At 42.2% G+C, this 23,553-nt stretch overlaps 1 protein-coding gene across 1 annotated transcript in view; it reads left to right on the forward strand.

Moving 5' to 3' along the window:
- LOC311041131 (gamma-aminobutyric acid receptor subunit beta-3-like) overlaps nt 1-23,553 on the forward strand; it is a gene marked incomplete at its 5' end in the record, with an annotated part of 110,586 nt that overhangs the window by 74,893 nt on the left and 12,140 nt on the right. Inside the window, 3 exons of the mRNA XM_084051633.1 lie at nt 3,011-3,093; nt 4,252-4,389; nt 19,134-19,286. Of these exons, the coding sequence (XP_083907759.1) occupies nt 3,011-3,093; nt 4,252-4,389; nt 19,134-19,286 (374 nt within the window). The remainder of the gene's footprint in view (nt 1-3,010; nt 3,094-4,251; nt 4,390-19,133; nt 19,287-23,553) is intronic.

A 23,553-nucleotide genomic window follows, 5' to 3' on the forward strand; every position in this document is an offset into this window, starting at 1 on the left:
AAAAGCATCAAAAGCAGCAGAGCTTGTTGATCTGCTACTTTTGATGCTTCTGAATCTGAATCCTGAAAAGTAACAGTTTTGGACATATGAGGTTTCCACCCGACAGAGACGATATTAAAAAGCCCAGGGAAAAAGAAGAATGATAACCAAGATTACATTGAAACTAAATATTTCATTCACAAAGGCTCTACTACACAATAACAGAACGATATCGCCAATGAATCTTATTAGCAACCAACGAAATAGAACACAAGGATCGAATTAAGAACTAGAAAACTACTTCAAACTGAAGTGATCACTTAACGGACGTATTGAAAGATTTGGTCAAAGTAAAACACAGAGACAGAGAGCAGTTAACCTAACTTCTCTGGTAACACACAATCACCTCGAGGTGACTATACACTCGACTACACACCAGTTAGTGTATAGTCGAGGTGACTGTACACTAACTGGAGCGAGCACGCACGCGCACGCACGCAGGCACGCAGGCACGCACGCACGCACGCACGCACGCACGGCTAACAGGAATCCCACTGATCTCACACAGCTCTTAATATATACCACCAGACAGTGAGTGCTCCAATGCTCAATCAGTCACTCACTCACTGCACTGATGTAGGAGCCTGGTAAACCATCCCGGTCGCGTGTTCATGTGTGTCTTCTGAGGCGGTCTGCAGAAGACCGGCGGATCCTCTGTGCGTGTCACTCCCCCACTCTCTCTCTCTCCCTGCTTCCTGTCTGTCTCTTACTATCAAAATAAAGGCAGAGAATATATACTGTACATATATAAAAAGATATTCAGGGAGTAGGGGATATCGTACTCAAATCCACATTTCAGCACCCGTTTTTTTTGGGGCACAAATCTTCACTTCTGGGAGTCCCTGGCACAAAACATTTTCAGATGAAGGGGGGGGGGGGGGGGGGGGGGGGGCTGTGACCATATATCAATTGGGATGGTCCTTGGCATGAAAAAGTTTGAGAACTACCTATTTAGAAGGCATTTGTAGAATCGGCCTCAGGTCTTAATACAATTCAGAGTACTTCCTCCACCACTGGCTACAAAGTGCACTGTGTATACCAGCACTTGGAGATGAATGTATGATGTGCGTACGTACAGTGCAGTTGTAGCTGGCAGCAGTGGTTATGATTTTTGTTTCATGATGACCTTGTTTTGAATCTCCATTGATGTTTGAGTCAGAACGGTTCAGAACAGTAAGCGTGAACCATGAATATGGATATGGTCGCTATGAATTATTAGATTGCACGGCAAAACACCCGTGTGTGTGTGTGTGTGTGTGTGTGTGTGTGTGTGTGTGTGTGTGTGTGTGTGTGTGTGTGTGTGTGTGTGTGTGTGTGTGTGTGTGTGTGTGCACGCGCGCGCTCGTGTGTGAAGGATGTATTTGCGCACACACATGTAAAAAAAAAAAAAAGCCTGTGTGCATACATCGCACAGGCAGTAAAGATCTATAAGAGGTCTGTAGACCTTTCCTTTGGTCTGACTAGCAAGTGGGAGTAACGCAATTGAGAGATCAGAAAGAATATAAGAGGGAGATACTATATGACAGTCATGTGAATTATTACATAACCGTGCATCGGGGAGAGCTGAGCAATATGAAAAAAATAAAGCTATCTAGTTACGGAAGTTAAGATACATGTGCGGTAGATTTTTTTTTTCGCTATGCAATTTTTTCTGATTCATAATGCATGAAGAAACGAACTTAGTTATTACACGGTCTGCATTTCACCTTTACCTGGGGGAGAGTATCATATTACGAGGCCAATAGCCTCATCTCCAGTAATCTGATATCATTCAGACCTTGGAGTGAAGACTAATGGGCATTTAGCTCTTCCCCCAAAGGTGATACGATGCCTTTAATGTTGAATGGCCTCACCGTAATGCGTTACCCAGTTAATGGCATCTGAAAGGCCTTCCTGTTTTTAAGCACTGTATTCAACAGCTTCCTGCTTAAAGTATCTGTGTCAAGTTTTCCAGAAAACTCTTAGGATTTAAAACAGTGGTTTTACACACAAAAAGAAATACAATTATACAAGCTTAAGGAACAAGTGAAGTAAGTTCTCATTATAAACCCCATTGTTTCAGAGGACATATGGGCACTAATAACAAATATAATATAAATGCTGCATAAATATAAATTCCACAAAAGTCATATTCTTGTCATCTGGACTTTACCAACCAAGTGTAGCCTAGTTATTAACAGCTTGAACAGAATATCTATAAGCCAGAGAGGGTTGCATGTAAAAAAAAATCCATGACTTTGATGCTATAGATTAGATGCCGGCCTATTTGACAGTGCAGAAACATAATTGCCTTGATGTATGTAACATTTATGCGCGTCAACGAGTGTCAGCTGGACACAGACACACACACACACACACACACACACACACCTGCCTATGGTAAGCTCACATTTCAATATAACACACACCATACACTAAGAACTCCTCTAACTCCTCTCTTTTTCCTTCTTTTTTTCCCCGATACAGTATGACGCCACGATGATACATATCGTCCCAGTTTCATATCGCGATATACGATAGACGATATATCGGCACACCCCTAATATGCAAGCTTGTACATCTGCTATTTTTGAGAACCTGGAAAAATCTTGAAAGTGTTTGACATTTTTTTAATATTGCATTTTTTAACACAAATCTTCTCTTCTGGGGGTCCCTGGCACAAAACATTTTCAGATGGGGGTCCGCGGCCAAATATATATCAATTTGGGGGTCCTTGGCACGAAAACGTTTGAGAACAGCTGATTTAGAAGGCATTTGTAATCGGCCTCGGGTCTTAATGGGTAAAGAAGACAAATCATGACAGGTTCGTAATTGATCATCCTGACTTCCTTCTTCCCTTCCCAGAAGGAAAATGAAATTCCCCCACTTTCCCCCTTTCTCTCTCTCTCTCTCTCTCTCATCCCCTCGATAGTATCATCTCAATACATCAACCGTAATGTACTTTCTTTCTCTCTCCCTCCCCTTCTCTCAGGATCACCACGACGGCAGCGTGCATGATGGACCTGCGGAGGTACCCCCTGGATGAACAGAACTGCACTCTGGAGATCGAGAGCTGTGAGTGGAGGGGTCTCTAATGCCTTTAGGGCCTGTGTGCGCCATCCACCATAAAACATCCACCATTACCATCTCCAAGCCATCTTTCCAAGGGTACTTGGAAACGGCGTTCATTTTGGCGACCGAAACTATGACGAAATATGTTCGTCGACTATATACCTTTTTTCACTGACGAAAACTAAACAAAAACTAAGCTATGGTGACTAAAACTATGACTACATATATTGACAATTTCGTCAACAAATAAAAACTAGATGAAAATGTGAGCAAGGGACTAGTGGACAAGAGATCCAGTACAACTAGGAAAAGTCATTATATTCTTGGTTGCGCGTAGGGGTCACAACACGTACTGTAGCTTGTCGATCGGCTATTTTCGGTAGAAATCAGGCATTATGACTCCATCAAGGCCTGCCAAAATAACATTTTGCTGATTAAATAAACTGTAGATTTAGTAGACTGAAATTTAATGCTACTGTATTTAGTCAACTAAAACTAGACTAAAAGTTAAAGGGGTAGTTCACCCAAGAAATGACTTTATTTCTATCGTTTACCTACCCGGTGCTGTCTTTCAGTCACAGAGAATGTAAAACTTTCTTAACGGTGAATGAAGAATTCAAAAATTACGAAAAAACTTGATGAATGGAATTAATCCGAGACCCAAATCAACAACAGCAAAACTGGCTCATGCATGAAAGACGCATGAGCCTGGGCGCTATAGCACGCATGTGAATAAGCATGCACGGCCCGTAGGGTTCAACCGGAGCTTGTTCACATGCACGCTAGCGCCCAGGCGTCTTTTGTGCACGAGGCACTATTTCTTAACATTTGAGTGAACTCAGTAAATCTGTTAAGTGACTTGATTTTCAAAGCAACATCCCTCTTTCTCTCTCTCTCTCTTGGAAGCAACTTCAAACATGTTTTTTTCCTCTTCCCATCCCTAATGACGCACCAGTTGGTTGATCAGCAACACTACATGTCTAAAAGTCTCCAATGATGATTATGGCAGATGGTTATATTTCATTTTCTGTGTGTGTGTGTGTGTGTGTGTGTGTGTGTGTGTGTGTGTGTGTGTGTGTGTGTGTGTGTGTGTGTGTGTGTGTGTGTGTGTGTGTGTGTGTGTGTGTGTGTGTGTGTGTGTGTGTGTGTGTGTGGCTACAGATGGCTACACCACAGATGACATCGAGTTCTACTGGAAGGGAGGAGAGACAGCAGTGACAGGGGTGACGCGTATCGAGCTGCCGCAGTTCTCCATCGTCGACTACAAGCTGGTCTCCAGAAACGTGGTCTTCTCTACAGGTAAAACCCACTGAATCACACTCTGAATCGATTGATTGGGTACGTTATTCAAAATGAATTCAAAAGGATGTTTTCAGCAGAAAAAAAAAGAAAAACAGAAATGAAACTAGAATGTCAAAGATATCTACATACTGTAAACATATATACACATTGCACAGCTGTGCAATATACATATACATATCATAATACCACATGCACATACACTTGGTTGACTGGGGTCCCCCAGGACTCTGTCCTTGGCCCCCCCTCCTTTCCCCTCTACACCAAATCTCTCCGGTTCGTCTATTTTTGCTGTATGTTTGTTTGCCTATTTATAGGGACCCTAGGGCTCGTGTTGTGGCAGGACCATACTGTTGCTCTGGCTCGTTTACCCCACTGACCATGACTCACACAGTATACATGACATTACTGCCAACTGTTTTCCAAAACATGCCATGGTTTGTTAGCTTTTCAAAGGAAGCCTATTAGATTCCATTCATTTTAGCACGGTTGTGAAAATCGTCTTGCAGAGCCTTGAAACTGGCTTGAGGTCGTAATTCAACAGCGTGAACTTCATGGCATCTTTATTTTGTTTTGTCAAAGCTATGTTATTGATGTTGAATAAAGAAGGCACTGGAGCAACTCGGATGCAGTGGTGTAAAGTAACTAAGTACAGATGTGCCATTTCAAAACTTCCTGCCATCGCCAAGACAGTACATTTTCAGGGGATTCCCAGGGCAATAAGAGGGACAAAGAAGGGCATTTAAAATGCTGAATTATTTTGATGATCACTGCTTTTATGATGCTAATTAATTTGAGCAACTGGTCAAATCACCTTTCGCCTCATAATGAGTCTGACACCTTCTACAACACACATTCTTTTGTTCTCATGTATATGGATGTCTGTTGAAGGGAAAAACGGGGGTGTGTAGTGTCAACTTCTTTTCAGGGGCAAAACAGTGCATTTTAAGGGCAGAAAAGGGAGGGAAAAAAAATTTCAGGGCACTTTCAGGGAGAGAACAGTAACGTGTGAAGTTTTGAAGTGGCACATCTGTACATTTACTCAAGTACTGTACTTAAGTACACTTTTGAGGAATTTTTACTTTACTGGAGTATTTCCCATTTTCTACTCCACTCAACTCTCAGAGGCAAATATTGTACTTTTACTCCACTACAATTACTTGACAGCCTTAATTACTAGTTACTTTGCAGATTTAGATTATTATCACAAAACATACATTAACTGCTTCAGGTATATATATTTTGGCCATTTGAAAATAGCCTATCTACAAGCTCACAATGTGTCGCGATGCGACGCATTGTGAGCTTGTAGATCTGCTATTTTCAAAAGATTTGTTTACATTATGAACTCACGAAATGGCACATTCTGCACAATGAGTACTTTACTTTTGGTTCTTTAAGTACATTTTGATGCCAATACTTTTGTACTTTTACTCAAGTAAATTTTGATTACCGGACTTTTACTTCTAACAGAGTATTTCTACACTGCAGTATTGATACTTTTACTTAAATAAAAGATGCAAGTAATTTGCATCTTTTTGCACCACTTTGCACCACTGCTTGGATGATTGGAGCCTTTTACTTTAGTGTGGAACAGGGTAGAACGACGTATGTTTTCGAAGTGTTTTAGTGCATTTTAAAGCATGAATTGATTTGAAAGTCTAGCCCAAAAATAGTCCCAGGAGAAAAGATTGATTTACGGAGGAAATTCAAACATCCATAACTTGTTGACCACGCAATGAGGTTTAGCCAACATTGACTCAAATGTTCAGGTTTTCACGTGCTGATGTGGTGAGAAGAACCCATGCTGGACAGCAAGGCAGGTAGTGGATCAAAACCCTAGACTGGCTTTTAAATACAGATGACACAGGTGAACAAAGACAAGCACATCTCAGACAAACTGAAACGTGTGACACAAGACAGTGACTCAACACGGACTGATTGGGGAACAAGACTGATATACACATGACGGTTGATTACAAATGAGATACAGCTGTGGCAAACAGAAACAGAGCCAAAACTAGACATAGGATAGGGAACAAAATATGTAGAAATACAAGACTCTAGACACTACAAGCAATGAGACAAAAGTCTGTGACTGTGACACGGGTACATTCTGTGATGTTTTAGTGACTGTGGATGATTCACAGTAATGTTAATTAAGTATTAATTACCATAATGTTAATCGGATTCTGAGCAATGTTTGATTAAATGGAAGAAGGCGAAACACAAATTGATTCTACTGAAAATCTAAACAAATGTACAATCTAAAAATAAAGCCATTAACAGGAAAATTAACTATTTTATATATAGCCGAAGATATGAAGATAACACTGACATGTACCGTATTGATGCCGGCAAAAAGTAGTGAAAATAGCAGTTCTACAAGCTCACAACCCGTTGAGAGCTTGTAGATCGTCTATTTTCACTATTTCAATATAGGTTTTCTCCTAATAAAAAAGGTTATGGACATACAGGGTTTCCACCCGACAGCGTCGATTGTGCTTATGCACGTGTGAGTCACACGTGTACAGTGCTGTGAACACTTCCGGAAATGAGAACACCCTGTGGCTCCTCCCTCGTTTTACTGGGACATGTTTGTCCCCAGTATGGAGACAAACATGTTTGTCCCCAGTATGGAGACAAACATGTTTGTCCCCAGTATGGTCCTGTTCAGACTCAGAGAGGCTGATGTTTTCAGACCTCATTTTTTGGGGGGTCTTTATAATTGCGTAAATCAATTTTTTGCTGCAAGCAGGTGTGTGCCAAAAGCTTTAAATGTGAAATCCACATGGCCTGTCGGGCAGAAACCTCGTACTATGTCCAAAAACTGTTACTTTTCAGGATTCAAATCCAAAAATTGAATGAGAGCTTGTAGCCGATCTACAAGCGTGTGAGCTTGTCGATCGGCTACTTTTGTGGGACACTGTGGTATGACGAAGAAGGGTAATATTTTACGAAAAAACATGAAAAATGGAGATACAAGGTTCCTGCCCGACAGCAGAGTGTTTGTCGGTGCCTCTAATTGGGTAGAGGAGGGAAACTGTGCTGCCTTTGAAGTGCCCCTCGCAAAACGGCGCTTGGCACTCTAAAATGACTCGACATTTCATACCGAATCTTGCATCACTGCTGTGATTTAGAAAGCAAAATATATTCGTATAATATGCCAAGAACAATATTTTTTTTTGACAGCTTTTGAGACCATAATCTACAGAGCTGAATACGATTGGGACGCATGGTTCAGTTCTCTAGCGCTATCTTACAAATACAAATACAGTGCATTATTTAATTTTTTAAAAATGTATTATTACTGTATTTTATTTTGTTTAGATTTTGGCATAATATGCTAATGGAGCCAAAACTTTCATCTTCAAGGACATATTTTTTATGTCCTTTAAGATTTTGAATTCGTTATAGAAAATTATGTTTTTGGAACCTTTCAAATCATTAGATCTGTAATCAGATATACACTATATTCAAATTTAAATCAAATACCACCGAAGTGGAAAAAGCGGCACTGAATAATAAAGGATGCAAATTCTCATTTATTGAGAACGCTATATATTACGCTAGTACATTCAAATTGTATGCTAAACTCAAGTTTGTTGTTTGTTTATTTCACATATCAATCAATGAAGAAGACAAACCATTAGAAACTATTTGCAAGTGATTTCACTTGCAAATAGTTTTTCAAATTCTCCATATTTATGAAGGAGAATGCCGTAAAAACCCTTCAGGGTCATGAGAAGTGTCATTCTCCAGTCAGCATATCTATCTATGAATTCACAAAAACTTGTGTCTATTTGGGTATAACTCGGGCACCGTCCACGAATGGCCTCGAACTTGGCGTGTGTGTCCCATATGGCGAGTGGGAAGTCGGTTTCTGAGAACTGAAAAACCAGGATTGTCTGTATGCTCCCGTTACATTGGTACTTTATGACTGTGAAGTCATAAGTACCTTTATTCTTATTTTATTGGAAAGGTAGCTGTGGGGAAATTCGTGGGGAGCTTGCGATAAAATAATGTCACCCTCTCTTTTACACCTGTAAACTTGTGACGTGGCAAAGCTGAAGCTGAAAATAGGATTGTCTGCCAACGGTGAGAAAAAAAAGTTGAAGCGAGGGATGTTGGCTGTGTTTGTGAAAAAGGTACCTAGTAGAGTGGGAAGAAGGGGCTATCATGTGCCCCCCAGAAATATACTTATAATCAGTTATTCAAGATTGGAATTTGTTTTTACAAAATGATGAGCTATGTTTAAAAGTTGTCAAAATGTCCCATATACCATTTATATGCAAATTTGTGCCGGCATTCTGTGTTGTCACTGCTGTTGCATCCTACTGACTCACCTGCCAGTGAGGAGCCCCCACCAGGAGGACGTAGGGCCTTTGCCCTACTCCTCCTAACACTCCCTGCTGACAGGTGCCGCCCCAGCCCGTAGGAGTATGTGCAATGACCAATATCGCCCTCCCCGGCCGGCTTCCCTCCCCCGAACACGGGCCAATTGCGTTCACATAGACGCCAGACAAAGCCGGATGCACCACGGTGGATTCGAACCCACAACCTCCATGGTGGTGGGCAGGGACTTCACCACTGCGCCACCCAAGCGTCATAATCCCATTTTTACCAATTATTATCATGCCAACTTTTTTTATCCATCTGCAAAATAACAGCTTTCTTCACCAATGTGTTCATAAAGGTGTCTTCTAACGCCTCTCAATTACTTCCAACCAAACTCCTCTGGGAAACTTTGTGGGAGCCAATCAAAGTTGAGAATTACTTCCAACCCAGCTTTTTCGGCTGGTCTTTCAGCAGCGGGAAAAGGGCTCAACTGGGCGGGCAGCTACCCGCGTTACCTGTGCTGATGCTTCTTATCAGGGAAACTTTGTGGGAGCCAATCAAAGTTGAGAAGACATGATGTGAAAAAATTGACAAATATAAATTGGCCAATATGAGCTTGTGGGACGTCTAACTAGGGTTTTGCAGGGGTGGAATGGAATCCATTCCAACCATTAGTTTTTATTAAGAATGACTCCCTGGCCAGATAATTGGCCATGCTTCAGGGGGCCTATCCATCAAATTGTGGTGGCCATAATTTTCACTTGTCATTTTTTGTTGAGTGGTATATTTAGATTATTGAGGTTCCTATAAAGTCAAATGGAAATGGGTATACTTTGGCATTAACTTTGAAAGGTAATCTAAGAGTCTATGTCCATGTTTGTGATCAGAACCACAGAAACAACAGCAATGCATCTATTACCATGGCGCAGCCATCCCCTTACCAAGTGCATACTGATTATCCGTTTCTTGTTCCCCACACCAATTATGAAGTAGGTAGGTGTCCTCGCAGGTATGTAATGGATTCAGCACCCCCTAGTTAGATGTCCCGCAAGCTCATATTGGCCAATTTATATCTTTCCAGTTTTTCACACCAGGTCATCTCAACTTTGATTGGCTCCCACAAAGTTTCCCAGAGCAGAAGCGTCAGCGCTGGGCAACGCGAGCAGCTGCCCGCCGAGTTGAGCCCTCTTTCAGACCCGCTGCTGAATGACGCACCGCAAAAGTTGGGTTGGAAGTAATTCTCAACTTTGATTGGCTCTCACAGGAGTTCGGTTGGAAGTAATCGAGAGGTGTTAGAAGACACCTTAACCCTCTGGCATGTCACATTTTGTTTCATAATGCAATTTGAATGGGTCCTGAGTCATGGTGTCCTGGCCGTCTTGAGAGGTTGAACACATTGGTGAAGAAAGCTATTGGTGAGCAATTATTTTGCAGATGGCTAAAAAAGTTGGCATAATAATAATTGGTAAAGATTTGATGATATTGTAATTTTTGCATACCAGCATGCCACAGGTAGGTAGGTATGTGATCACTTTAAGAATAGCTTCATTGTGATCCTTGACCCTCAAAACATTTCTTCAGTTAAGTGCAATATTGGCTGATTTATAGTGAAAATATATGTTTCTATAATGGCGGCACTAATTTGCATATGGAATATGGGACCTTTTGACAACTTTTTAACATAGCTCATCATTTTGTACACGTTTTCCAATCGAGAATAACTTATTATAAGGGGGGGAGGGGGGGGGGGCATGATACCCCGTTCTTCCCACTCTACTAAAGGGAACCCTGTGGCACCGGCCTTGGTGCTATAGAACCAGATCATAATTTGGTATGGTAGAGCTGGCCGTGGTGCTGAACTACTAGCTCACATGGTTCTGGTAGAGCTGGCCTTGGTGCTGAACTACCAGCTCACATTGTTTTGGTAGAGCTGGCCGTGGTGCTGAACTACCGGCTCACATTGTTCTGGTAGAGCTGGCCGTGGTGCTGAACTACCGGCTCACATTGTTCTGGTAGAGCTGGCCTTGGTGCTGAAGAACCAGCTCACATTGTTCGGGTAGAGAGGCAACATCACAACCAGGCGTCACAATGCATTGTGAGCTTGTAGATCAGCTATTTCAGCGAAGATATTTAGTTTAGAGCAAAAACTGAAGAGTTACTAGTATAGAACCCTGAGGGTCATTCAAGTAAAGGGTTTTAAGTGGTTTAAGTTTCTTTCAACTTTGACGTTGGCATTTCCTGGGGCTACACAGACAAGATGCCAGTGAGCCATGGCGAACACTCAGACGCACACTGTTTGCCAGTGACAGTGATATGCACACTGATAGTCGGCTCAGTTGACGTCTTCCATGTACCGTAGCAGTATTAAAAATTGAATCAACAATCCTCTTTTGTCTCGACTTCATCCCAAGGAGGGTTTCTATTCGTCCTAAATACATATTTTATCGACGACGGGACTTGTTAGTCTCGAGTTTTGTTGCCTTTAGTCTCGTGTGCTTTTAGACACATCCCCTGCAAGCATGACATACTGTACTTCCAACTTAAAATGTATTGTCACTTTAAAAGTTTACGGGGGTAAGAGTGGGTGAAATTCCTTTTCCGTACAAGCTCCCAGCGTTTTTGCAGTTTTCAGAAAAGAGTTACAGTGTAAGGGTAACGAATAGGCAAGAAGGCACAATGTCAAATTTACATACAGTGCATGGACAGAATAGTAATAAAACGAGACAGAAATGCAAGTAGAGAACAATTTGCAGTAGATATGAATAGCACCCGATATAGAAGCACAGTCTCTTCTGCAGGTGATGGTGCCAGTCAGTCTGAGTGCATTAGCATAGTGTATAATCATAGTCATATACATAAAGTGATAATGACTGTGCGACTGTGCCTGTCGTCCACACTGACATGGTGACAGGGTGCTCAGCACTTGTTCAACAGCCTGGTGGTAGACAGGTGGAACTGCTCCTGCTCCATAGTCTGGTGGAATGGCTTTTGGTAGGCCTACATACTAGGTATCACTTGCCTGGCCGTGGCCGCTTCAGCATGAATAGGTTGTGGCTGGGGATGGTGAGTGTCCCTGATGTTCCGCCCAGCCTTAACTATGCACCGCTTTTCGTATATATCCTGTGGGGGGGGGTGTCTGCCTGTACCCATGATAGTCATCTAATGTGGGAACACAGACACCATAGAACTTGTGTGGGAATGTGGGAATGACAATCTACCGTCTTGATTGGATAGTGTTTATCCAGCAGTGTTATGGATTGTGCGACACTAGGGTGGCCGTAGTGATTCAACAGTGGCTATAGAGACCGTAGCAGGTCTCCAGTTCGCCTAACACCTCAGAATTTCCCCTGCGGGACTAAACGAAAGGCCTTCCTTTCCCAAACAAAGACAATATAGCTGATTGACAGTGTTTCAGCTGGGGTCAATTACTCATTATATCTTTAATTTTGAACGGATAGACGTGATAGAATAACTACATATTCCCCCAAAGCCTGTAATGCCAGTTTATTGACCAAAGCTGAAACAGCAATGGTCAATAAACGTCAAGATGAGAGAGAGGCACACATGATGTTATCACCTCGCGCCAAGATTGCGGTCATTAACGGCTGTACTGGAACACGTCAATCAAGAGTTATTTATAGATTCCTGCACTCCCTTTAAAGGAGATCATCACCAAGGCCAATAGACTGTAAAGCAGGCTGATATAATAAAAAATAATAATATACTGTATATTGTACATAACATGGCACATCATTGATTACATGGAACGTATACTACAGTATGTTCAGGGGTAATGAAGGGTGAATGAGAGGGGATATAACTACCCTGTTACTAATCCCACTTCATACATATGTGTTAAGGACCAGCGTAGCGGCATTGATCTCCCCAATTTCATAGGCATACATCACTGTTGTGTGGGCCTCTTTTCCACATGAGGCCACTGAAGGCCGACGCACACTTCACTTTTAGTGCCGAAATAAAATCGGGTCGGGGACCCCTCCCGAACCGATTTTATTTCTGCATTAAAATTGTACCGTCATGCTCCCTAGTCCCTGCTGATTTTGGTGACCCCTTGGCCATTCGTCTAGTGTCACCCGTAGGCCAAATGTTCTAATGCAGACAAGATAGCTCAAAATCGATGAGGCAAATTGCCATAAAACTTGCTGAATACATCATGTTCCCTGGAGGATGAACCCTAACCTACTGAGCGACCCCAAGGCATTTTCACTAGCGCCACCCTTAGGCCAAAACATGGGTGTTCTGGTGAAGCACAAGGGCTTTTAGAGTCCTAGTCTTGTTTTCATTGTGGTGGCATCATATAAGAGCCTGTTGAAATGTCATTTTAAATATCCGTATGAAGTCAGGAATGTTTACTTTCCTCTTGCAAAAAAAGACAAATAGCGTTCTGCAGATGGACTTTCCGCATCATCGCACAGAGCCCGCAGTTATAGACGACCCCTAACAGGCACCATAATAACATGGCCAGCAGAGACCATTACAGCCACAGCCTCCATGCACCGCTCTAGTAATTTCAAGAGCAACAGAGGCCAAAGAAAAGCCGTGAAACGTGCAACTGTCTTCAGAGGAAACACCAAATAACTACACCCCCGTATAACGGTGTTTACTGCTGCATCCTTTGCGTTACGCCCCATTTCCCCTTTTGTGTGTGTGTGTGTGTGTGTGTGTGTGTGTGTGTGTGTGTGTGTGTGTGTGTGTGTGTGTGTGTGTGTGTGTGTGTGTGTGTGTGTGTGTGTGTGTGTGTGTGTGTGTGTGTGTGTGTGTGCGCGCACGCGCGTGCTCACTTTTGCATGCACTATATCGCCACCATCGCAGGTGGAAACCTTTGTGTGTCCAAAACCGCTACTTTTCAGGAAATGGGAAAAGGAACCTCTGCTCCGATTGATCCAATGTAGTTATTATTTAATCTCAAACGATGGTCATAAAACCCACAGGCACATTGATTGATTGATTGAATACTTTACTTTAACTGTTTGCAGAAGGTACAGAGGTACAGTTATAAGCACGGAAGGCTGGTTTCCATTGTGGTCCTGATTTAAACACTTTCACTTTAACCCATTAAGACCTGAGGCGATCCTTAAAAAAAACAGCTTTTTGAAAAAAAAATACAAAAAAAAATGTTTTGCTACTTTTGTGTGACACTGTAGTATGACAAAGTAGGGCTTTAATTTGCGAAAGAACATAAAAAGTTAAAATGTGGAGATACAAGGTTTCTGCCCCTGACAGCGACGACGATACATAGTTGCGTGCCCTCGTATCTGCATCGCGGTACCGGACGGACACGCTCGGGCGAGCGCGCAGCAGTGCGCTTGTTTGCGAGCAGCAGCACGTCCCCCGTGGGTGGCGGCCATTAAAGTTTAGTGTCCAGTGGTCTGCTGCGGCGCGCCTGGCAGGAAGTGTGGAGCACATCAAAGGCTCCCCGCAGGGCTGTCTAATGACCAGGTCTCCTCCATTACACATGCCACTGCCTTTAATCTCTCTCTCTCTCTCTCTCTCTCTCTCTCTCTCTCTCTCTCTCTCTCTCTCTCTCTCTCTCTCTCTCTCTCTCTCTCTCTCTCTCTCTCTCTCTCTCTCTCTCTCTCTCTCTCTCTCTCTCTCTCTCTCTCTCTCTCTCTCTCTCTCTCTCTCTCTCTCTCTCTCTCTCTCTCTCTCTCTCTCTCTCTCTCTCTCTCTCTCTGGAAGAAGCACTCTGATTTTTCACTTCAGCAGAAGTAGCAAAAGCAATACCACAATGTAGAAATACTCTGTTACCAGTGAAATGCCTATAATTTAAACATTTTACTTGAGTAAAAGTACTAAAGCATTGGCGTCAAAGTATACTTCAAATACCAAAAGTGAAAGTACTAAGGTATTTATACAGAACGTCACATTGTCAAGTTTTCAAAATGTGTCAATTTGTAGATCAGCTATTTTCGAATGAACAACTACAGACTACTCTCTCTCTCATTCTTGCTCTTTCCTTCACTGTATGCTTCTCTCCGTCTCTCCTGTCCGTCTCTCTGCCTCTCTAATCTGCCCGTTCTCTCCATTCCATCCCTCCCACCTCCCTCCCCACCTCTTCTTCTCTCTTCAGTTTATCCCCTCTTTCTCTTCCCCGGCGTCTGATCTTTTCTCCCATCTATATATTTCTCCCTAGTCTATCCTTTTCCCGTCTCGTTCAAACCACTTTGTCCTCGTTTCTTACATCCCTTTATTTCTCGTCCTCCTCCTGGTTTCTCCTCTCACTCTTTCTCCCCCCCCCCCCTCCCCCCTCTCTCTCTCTCTCTCTCTCTCTCTCTCTCTGCCCCTCTCTCCATCTTAGTTCTCGGGGTAGAGCGAGGGATGGTGCGGTGCCAATTACCGTGCTGTTTCTTCCGGCACTCCAGCAGAAAAACAACGTAGGATTCAGGGCATCATATATTCATGTGCAATGAGACCCACAGCATCAATTATTCTCCTCTGAGCACACGCGCACCGTCAAATCCTTGTTGTTAATTTAACTCTGAGAGTGTGAAAAGAGTCCATGCGGGGCCGTTTTTCACACTTTACACTTTCACTGTGGACAAACACTGCATGCTGCAAGTGCGTCTCAATCCATGTTTTTTTGGGGGGGGGTTATTTGTAATTTTTTGGGGAGGCGGGAGGGGGGCCTAGAAGGGCTTCCAAAGTATGATTCGTTTTTTGTTTGTTTGAATTTACTGTCTGATTATGTCTCAGCAGCAGCTGTGACAGGACCTGGTTCTCGACGTGCTACAAGCTTCAAAATGTGTCGCATGGCATGCATGTTGTGAGCTTATGCAGACTAAGGGCTATTTCCGCGTTTTTTGAAATAGCGCTTTAATCGCTTAAATAATACATTGTTCTATGTCAAGAATCCCAGGCAGCTCCGTTTGTTGTTTCTTTTTTATCCAACCTCGTGTTGGTTTTCTCGGCGACAAACACGGTTTGTTGAATCTGCATTTGTGTGTGTGTGTGTGTGTGTGTGTGTGTGTGTGTGTGTGTGTGTGTGTGTGTGTGTGTGTGTGTGTGTGTGTGTGTGTGTGTGTGTGTGTGTGTGTGTGTGTGTGTGTGTGTGTGTGTGTGTGTGTGTGTGTGTGTGTGTGTGTGTGTGTGTGTGCGTGCGTGCGTGCGTGCGTGCGTGCGTGCGTGCGCGCGCGCGCAGGTTTTTGTGTCACTGCTTGCAGAAACATAATAAACAAGATGCTGGGAATTTCCCCCTGCAAACGTAAATGGTGCTTTTATATCACGCCTCTCTCCAAATACGCTTTGCAATTTGCATTTTACATTCAGCCGTTCACACACACACACATCCGCACACACCAACGGTGGAGGAAACCATGCAAGGCAGCAGCCTGGTTCAGTGTCTTGTTCAAGGACACTTCGACACTAACGCAATGAGAGCCGGGGATCGGACCGGCAACCTTCCGATCGCCAATCGGCTTGCTCCTCCACCCCCTACTGAGCCACCGCCATGACAAGCCTTTTTTTTGTTCTTCCAGGGGGGGGGGGGGGGGGGTACTGTCTTATCTATCCATCTACGCATGCTAATGCCGAGTCAATTTGGACCGGCGCTCGCCACAAGCAGCCTTGGCTGAAACACAAAAACACCCACTTACCGCCCACGGACTGGAAATATCGGCGCGATGGCCTCCACTTATCCCCCAGTACAAAAAGGAACATGATAAATAGCCAGGGATAGAACGAGTAATGAGCCATACATTCAATCCATACAGACACGTACACTGGGAGATACAGGATAAATCACACCGTGCCCTTTTCTTATAACAGATCACACGTACTGTACACACACACACACACACACACACACACACACACACTCACCCACACACACAAATGCTGGGAGAATTTCTCCTGCCAGCTCACGGTAGTAATCGCACAATGCTTCCTCATAGCAGATTACCGCAAGGACTATAATGCTAAATACCATGCTTATCGAATGGTGTTTTTTACATTTATACACGCCATTAATGCTCAAACCCATTGAGTGAGCCATGTAGGTGGATGGATGGGTGGGATAGGTCACAGAAATTGATATGTCATCATAAAAAAATGGGGTGATGTACATTCACTTACGTATTGTGTCAAATCATCATGAAATAGGGTTTTTATGGGTATGGGTGCGTTCGTGTGTGTGTGTGTGTGTGTGTGTGTGTGTGTGTGTGTGTGTGTGTGTGTGTGTGTGTGTGTGTGTGTGTGTGTGTGTGTGTGTGTGTGTGTGTGTGTGTGTGTGTGTGTGTGTGTGTGTGTGTGTGTGTGTGTGCGCGTGCGCGTGTGTAATTGTGAGCTTGAGTTGCGTGTGTGGGGTGCGTGCGGAGCAAATGCGCGTGCAAGTGAGGGGATACTTGTTACCATGGTAATAAATCCGACCCATGCTGCTGGCGTAGTCATGGAAACTGAAAGAAAACACAAGATGTCCCTGCTTGCTCCCTCTTCGCTCCTGTTCAAGGCCTTTGTAACACAACATTTTGATAGTCGCAAGGCGGGAAAATAACACACACTACTTACTTTTTTGATTAATCGAATGATGGAGAAGCACATTTTTAAGTTTATGTATCTGAGAATTGACAGAAATGCTAGTTCATTTCACTATTTTGAAAGCAATTTGAAATTTCAAAATTTCCCCCCAAAATCATTTATTTTGTCTCATGTTGTTTTGTATCGCAGTGGTGTAAAGTACAGTAACTAAGTAAATTTACTTAAGTACTGTACTTAAGTAAAAATTTTAGGTATTTGTACTTTACTTGAGTATTTCCAATTTCTAATACTTTTACTTCTACTCCACTACATCTCAGAGGCAAATATTGTACTTTTACTCCACTACAATTATTTGAAAACTTTAGTAACTAGTTAGTTTGTAGATTTTGAGTATTATTACAAAACCTCAGCCTGATATACATTTCGGCCATTAGAAAATAGACGATCTACAAGCTCACAATGCATTGTGAGCTTGTAGATCTGCTATTTTCAAAAGATTTGTATACATTTGAAAACTTGAAATGGGACAAACTGGCACAATGAGTACTTTTACCTTTGGTACTTTATGTACATTTTGATGCCAATACTTTTGTAATTTTACTCAAGTAAATTTTGAATCCCGGACTTTTGCTTGTAACAGAGTACTTCTATATTGCAGTATTGATACTTTTACTTAAGTAAAACATTTGAGTACTTTTTCCACCATTGTTTATTATTATTCAATTAACTGTTGCGGGAGGACTACTATGTTATTAGCACTGGTAGCAAACATTCCCAAGTATCGCTGGTCAGGGTCTATTATTCTCGTGTCTTCTTTAAGGAGTTCAATTAACGTCTTAGAGGTGGTTTAATGGGTGCCTGAGTAATCAGCGGGACAGAATTGAGTCAGTCGAGGTAATAGGGTCACTTTGTGACAAAGTGTTCCTATCTTCGTCGAGGTAATAGGGTCTTCGGGTCAAAGTGTTAAGTATCGATATCACTGACTTCTTACTGAACAAATGAAGGAGATGCCCAAATAAGGGGGATTCTCCGTAACAAACGCTGTGTGAAGGTTTCATTGGTTGTTTTTCACCTCCTTTCTAAAGCAGAAGCTCTGGGCTCATTCCTCGGCCTTCCCCTTCCCAAGCTCCTGACAGATGTGTAGATTTTTAAAATCTGCTCACCCTACTCCCAGTGGTGTAAAGTAATTAAGTACATTTACTCAAGTACTGTACTTAAATACACTTTTGAGTTTTTTTTACTTTACTGGAGTATTTCCCATTTTCAATACTTTTACTTCTACTCCACTACATCTCAGAGGCAAATATTGTACTTTTACTCCACTACAATTATTTGACAGCTTTAATTACTAGTTACTTTGCAGATTTAGATTATTATCACAAAACATACATTAACCACTTCAGCCCTATATGCATTTCGGCCATTTGAAAATAGCCGATCTACAAGCTCACAATGCGTCGCGATGCGACGCATTCGGAGCTTATAGATCTGCTATTTTCAAAAGATATTTATACATTTTGAACTTGTGAAATATATTTTGATGCCAATACTTTTGTATTTTTACTCAAGTAAAGGGATGCCATGTGGTTGATATAAATTGTGATATTATCACACACGAATATCAAACATATCAGGCAGTCTACATTTCCCAAAAGGAAACGCCTAAGTATTTAATTCAGTCTAAACAGAAAAGCAAAGGATAAATCATAATCCCCACCGGCCGTAAAAAAAAAATGATGAGGGAGGGATATCAAAAGCAGAGGCATGTTGGCTTGCCTCCCCCATGCCCTATACCCGGCAAATTGAATCCTATTTTGTCACCCACATCTATAATTATATACCGCTCCAGCCACTGTAGGATTCCGGATCAACATTGACTATTCTCTCTCTCTCCTTTCTCCCCCGTCCCACAGGAGCTTACCCTCGGCTGTCTCTGAGCTTCAAGCTGAAGAGAAATATCGGCTACTTCATCCTGCAGACCTACATGCCATCCATCCTGATCACCATCCTCTCCTGGGTCTCCTTCTGGATCAACTACGACGCCTCTGCGGCCCGAGTGGCCCTAGGTACGACCCAGTCCGTTAGGCAGTCAGTCAGTTATAGCTGTCCATCTTTCTAGCCCGATGCTCAGGGGCATTTCCTTAGGGGCATATCCCTTCGGGGCATTTCCTCTGGGCATTTCCTCGGGGCATTTCCACACAGTGAGAAACAAGTTATACAGAGAGAGGGAATGACAAGCAGGCCATAGTTTACAACATGACACCTCTAGGACTCCATGGATTCAAGTTCTCAGTCGCCACGGCTCGATTTCAGTCGTTTGGATTCCATAAAAGCCAGTCTTCTATGGAAGCAATGTGGCACGCACCAAAAATAGCCGATGTGCGACGCATTGAGAGCTTGTAGACCGGCTATTTTCGGCCACTTAACACGGCACCCAACAGGCAGCATTTCTGATCGGCTATTTCCGGTCACTATTTTAAGATTAGAGCGTTTCAAATGGTCAAACTATAGCAATACGTTCAGAGGAGTCTTCCATAGAACCCTAATGGTCTGGGATGTTTCATAAAAGCAAAGGTTAAAGCCTCGATCTGTGATTTCTTCACCTGGTTGGCAGTATGTAGAACAGCAGGAGCAATATTACTAAAACATCATCATTTTACATATTGTGCTAATTGTTTAGGAAACAGCGCTAGTATGTGGGGGTGGGCGGGGGGGGGGGGGTCCTTTCATACTGTTTCACAAATCGCACGTTAGGACTTGGTCATACAATCGTGAGATTTTATTGAGCTTTAATCCATGAGAAGAACCACAGTGAGCTATACAGGCTCATCTCTGCCGTACTGCATGCAGACTGATGGGTACAGCACAGCAGTAAAGGCAATAGGCTCTATGCACAGCAGCCATAGTATCACTTCCTTCACAGGTGTTACCAATGATACTAATGAAGGCTCTGTTCCATTTAGTGTAGCACAGTGGTTTCCACGACCGCCATAACTCTGAGAGTGTACAAATGGAACCAAATGGACCCTTACGGGTCCATTTGGTTCCATTTGTACACTCTCAGAGTTACACACCCGTAAGAAGTGTTTCCAGTGAGCCAACATGCACAATATCAGCACCCTGACTCTGTTTGACCAGAATGGAACAGAGCCTTCATTAGTATCATCACCCAGAAGCAAAGATTTGAGTTACAATTGTTTGCTTTAAATATATATATATTCAAAGATTTGCTCACATTTTCAAGATTTTTCAAAAAATAGAAGGTCTGCAAGCTTGTATATCTGCTATTTCTGAATGGCTAAAGCATAAAATAATGGTTATACTGTAGCTAAAATCTAAAATGACACAGATGCGTTCCCGGATTTAATAGGTTTTACAAATTGTTTTGGAAAATAATATATTTATAAATATATTTTCAAATATATATTTTAGATATATTTTGGTGACTCAAAATGAATAGTATTTGCTTCCATATAGCAGTGTCCATTATGTATTGTATATTGGGAAACGGGGAATGTATTTCTTGATGTATGGACACATACTGTTGTACTTAAAGGTACCAGGGGCCATTGTGTGAAGCATCTTAATCACTTAAAACCCTATATACTCAGTTGACTGAGGTCCCCCAGGACTTTGGGGCCAGTAGTAAGTCCCTCTACACCAAATCTCTCCACCGAAAATAGCCGATCTATACAGGGTCACAACGTGTTGCATTGCATCGAGTTGTGACCTTGCAGATCGGCTATTTTTCAGCGACTGTTTGCTCCCAAAATAGCGCTGCTAAGGTTCCCGAGGTAAAAGTAAAGACGCAAAAATCTCATAACCGCACTATGAGCTTGTAGATCTATTTTTTTTTTTAAATCGTGACAATTTGTGCAAATCTTTGTATATATGTATTCCTTTAAAGCGATTTTTTTAATTCAAACCTTTGCTTCTGGGGGTCCGTGGGACAAAATATTCTGAGATGAGGGTCGGCGGCCAAATACATTTTGGGGGTCCTTGACATGAAAAAGTTTGAGCACCACTGCTATAGAAACGTAAGTGTTTCACAAAACTGTTGGGATTTAGACAACATTGGTAGAATGGGCCTCAGGCCTTAAAGGGTTAAGATCTCTTTATATTCAAGTGACATGTTAATGCCTTGCAACATGCTAAGTCCCAAAGAGAGAGATTAAACATGTCATTGTGTCCCCAGCACTCTGAGGTGTATAATCTCTCACTTAGCCACCTAAACCCCTATATATAGTTCATTAACTGGTGTCCCCCTGGGCTCTAGACTGGGCCCCGCTGAGTTTATTCCCCTCAACACCAAATCTCTTCATCAAAAAATTGCGGATCTACAAGCTCACATCGCATCGCAATGTAGATCGCCTATTTTGGCTGGATGGCGACCGCCTACCAGTGGTGTAAAATACAAGTACTCAAGTACTGTACTGTAAAATGTTGAGGTACTTTTACTGTACTGAAGCAGTCGTCTCAGAGTCAAATATTGTACTTTTACTCCACTACAATTATTTGAAAACTTTACTTACTAGTTACTTTGCAGATTTGGATTATCATTACAAAACATACATTAACCCTTTTTAAACATTGGCTATTTTCTAAATATTTGTATACACTTGAAAACTTGTGAAATGGGACATTCTGCATGATGACTACTTTTACTTTTGGTACTTTAAGTACATTTTGATACCAATACTTGTGTACTTTTACTGAAGTAAATTTTGAATTCTGGACTTTCACTTGTAACAAGAGTATTCCTACATTGCTGTATTGATACTTTTACTTAATTAAAACATTTGAGTACTTTTTTCCACCACCGCGCCTACTATAATATTAGGTTCATGTGGTTAATCTTACCGCACAGTAGCCGTCTCTCCAGCCAAGATGAAATGGCTACGGTACTACGGTACTAGGTCACTAGGTACTAGGATTGCAAAATCACAAGTGTTCGTTTCCTCGGAGACAACTCAGTCCAAATACAAATCTAAAAAACGAGCAACAGCCATGGTGTCTTGGCACAAGTAATACCTTTCTGTATACTGTGCGTTTGCAAAATGACATGCTCATGGTCACACGTTGCATATCAAACTATTCAGTGCTAAGGACATGATGATAAATGTGGACAATGATTGATTCCTCGGGCCAAGAGAAACTGAATTTATGATTGCTCAGAGCGGTGGTGTAATAAATTACGATTATTTATCACCTGGAGAGGGGTTTATACTATATATTGATTTCTAAGATCACAGGCACAACAAATCACTTATGGCCTGCTAGCACTGTAAAAGAGAGGCACAAAGCGTATTGAAATGTCAGGAAAAGTTCAGTATGCATTTGTTTGCATAAAAATATTTTGACATAACTTATTATTTTTATTAAACTGATTGATGTTGTTTTTCTTTTCAACAGAAAATCCTGTACAACAGTTAATCTTAGGGTGGATTTAATTTCAAGGTTTCTGATAGCACGAAGAGATAATGCCTAATAATCATAATCATTATTTATTATCATAGAAATTATTGTTTATATCATGACATCTCTGGATTTTACTTGTCAACGTCATTACAGATAGATCTGGTTTGCTTAAGAGATTTGTCTTCTTGCTGTTGTGTAGGTGTCACAGCCAAATGGGAAGAAGAAACAGGGCTTTATATTACAGCGGGGCAGAAAATATTTTTTTTTGGGGGGGCGCTAAATATTGCACAGCTTCATGGATTTTCTTTTATCAAACATAAGGTGGAGGCAAACCTTTAAACGGCTGACCTCCAATGATGTCCCGCGAGGGCCCTGGCAAGTGCAGGTTTTTCATTCCCATCAAACACCACACCAGCTGATTTCACTAATTAACACACCTTCAACGAGAGAGAGGGGACTAATTAGTCAAATCAGCTGGTGTAGTGTTTTGTTTGGCTCAAACGGAAACGTGCCTCCATTATTTATGGCTCCCTGTGAATAATTGGACAGCAGGGCCATAAATCAAGCGATCCGTTTTTTTTATATATATATATTTCTTCGAACACATTTAAAATAGTAAGTACATTCTTTCTGCCAGCTGCTATTATCCCCTTATTAGAAAGCTTGCGTTTCATTGTGTGGTTCTCAACCCTTTTTCTGGATCAGGGCCCTATCTCGAAAATCTTTAAAGTATTTCGCGGCCCACCCATCTGGCCACTTAACCCGGCACCCAACAGGCAGCATTTTCAGAGCATGTTTAACCCATTAAGGGCACGGCCACACCGCACTTTTATTTTACCTATGGGGCGGAATCTGCCAATGCTTTGTCAATGCAAATGCGTGGATTCATGGTCTTGCGGATTTTTTACAAGAATC

This window comes from Gymnoscopelus microlampas (genome assembly GCF_963454915.1).
Source record: "Gymnoscopelus microlampas genome assembly, chromosome: 24".
In the NCBI taxonomy this organism is placed as follows: Eukaryota; Metazoa; Chordata; class Actinopteri; order Myctophiformes; family Myctophidae; genus Gymnoscopelus; species Gymnoscopelus microlampas.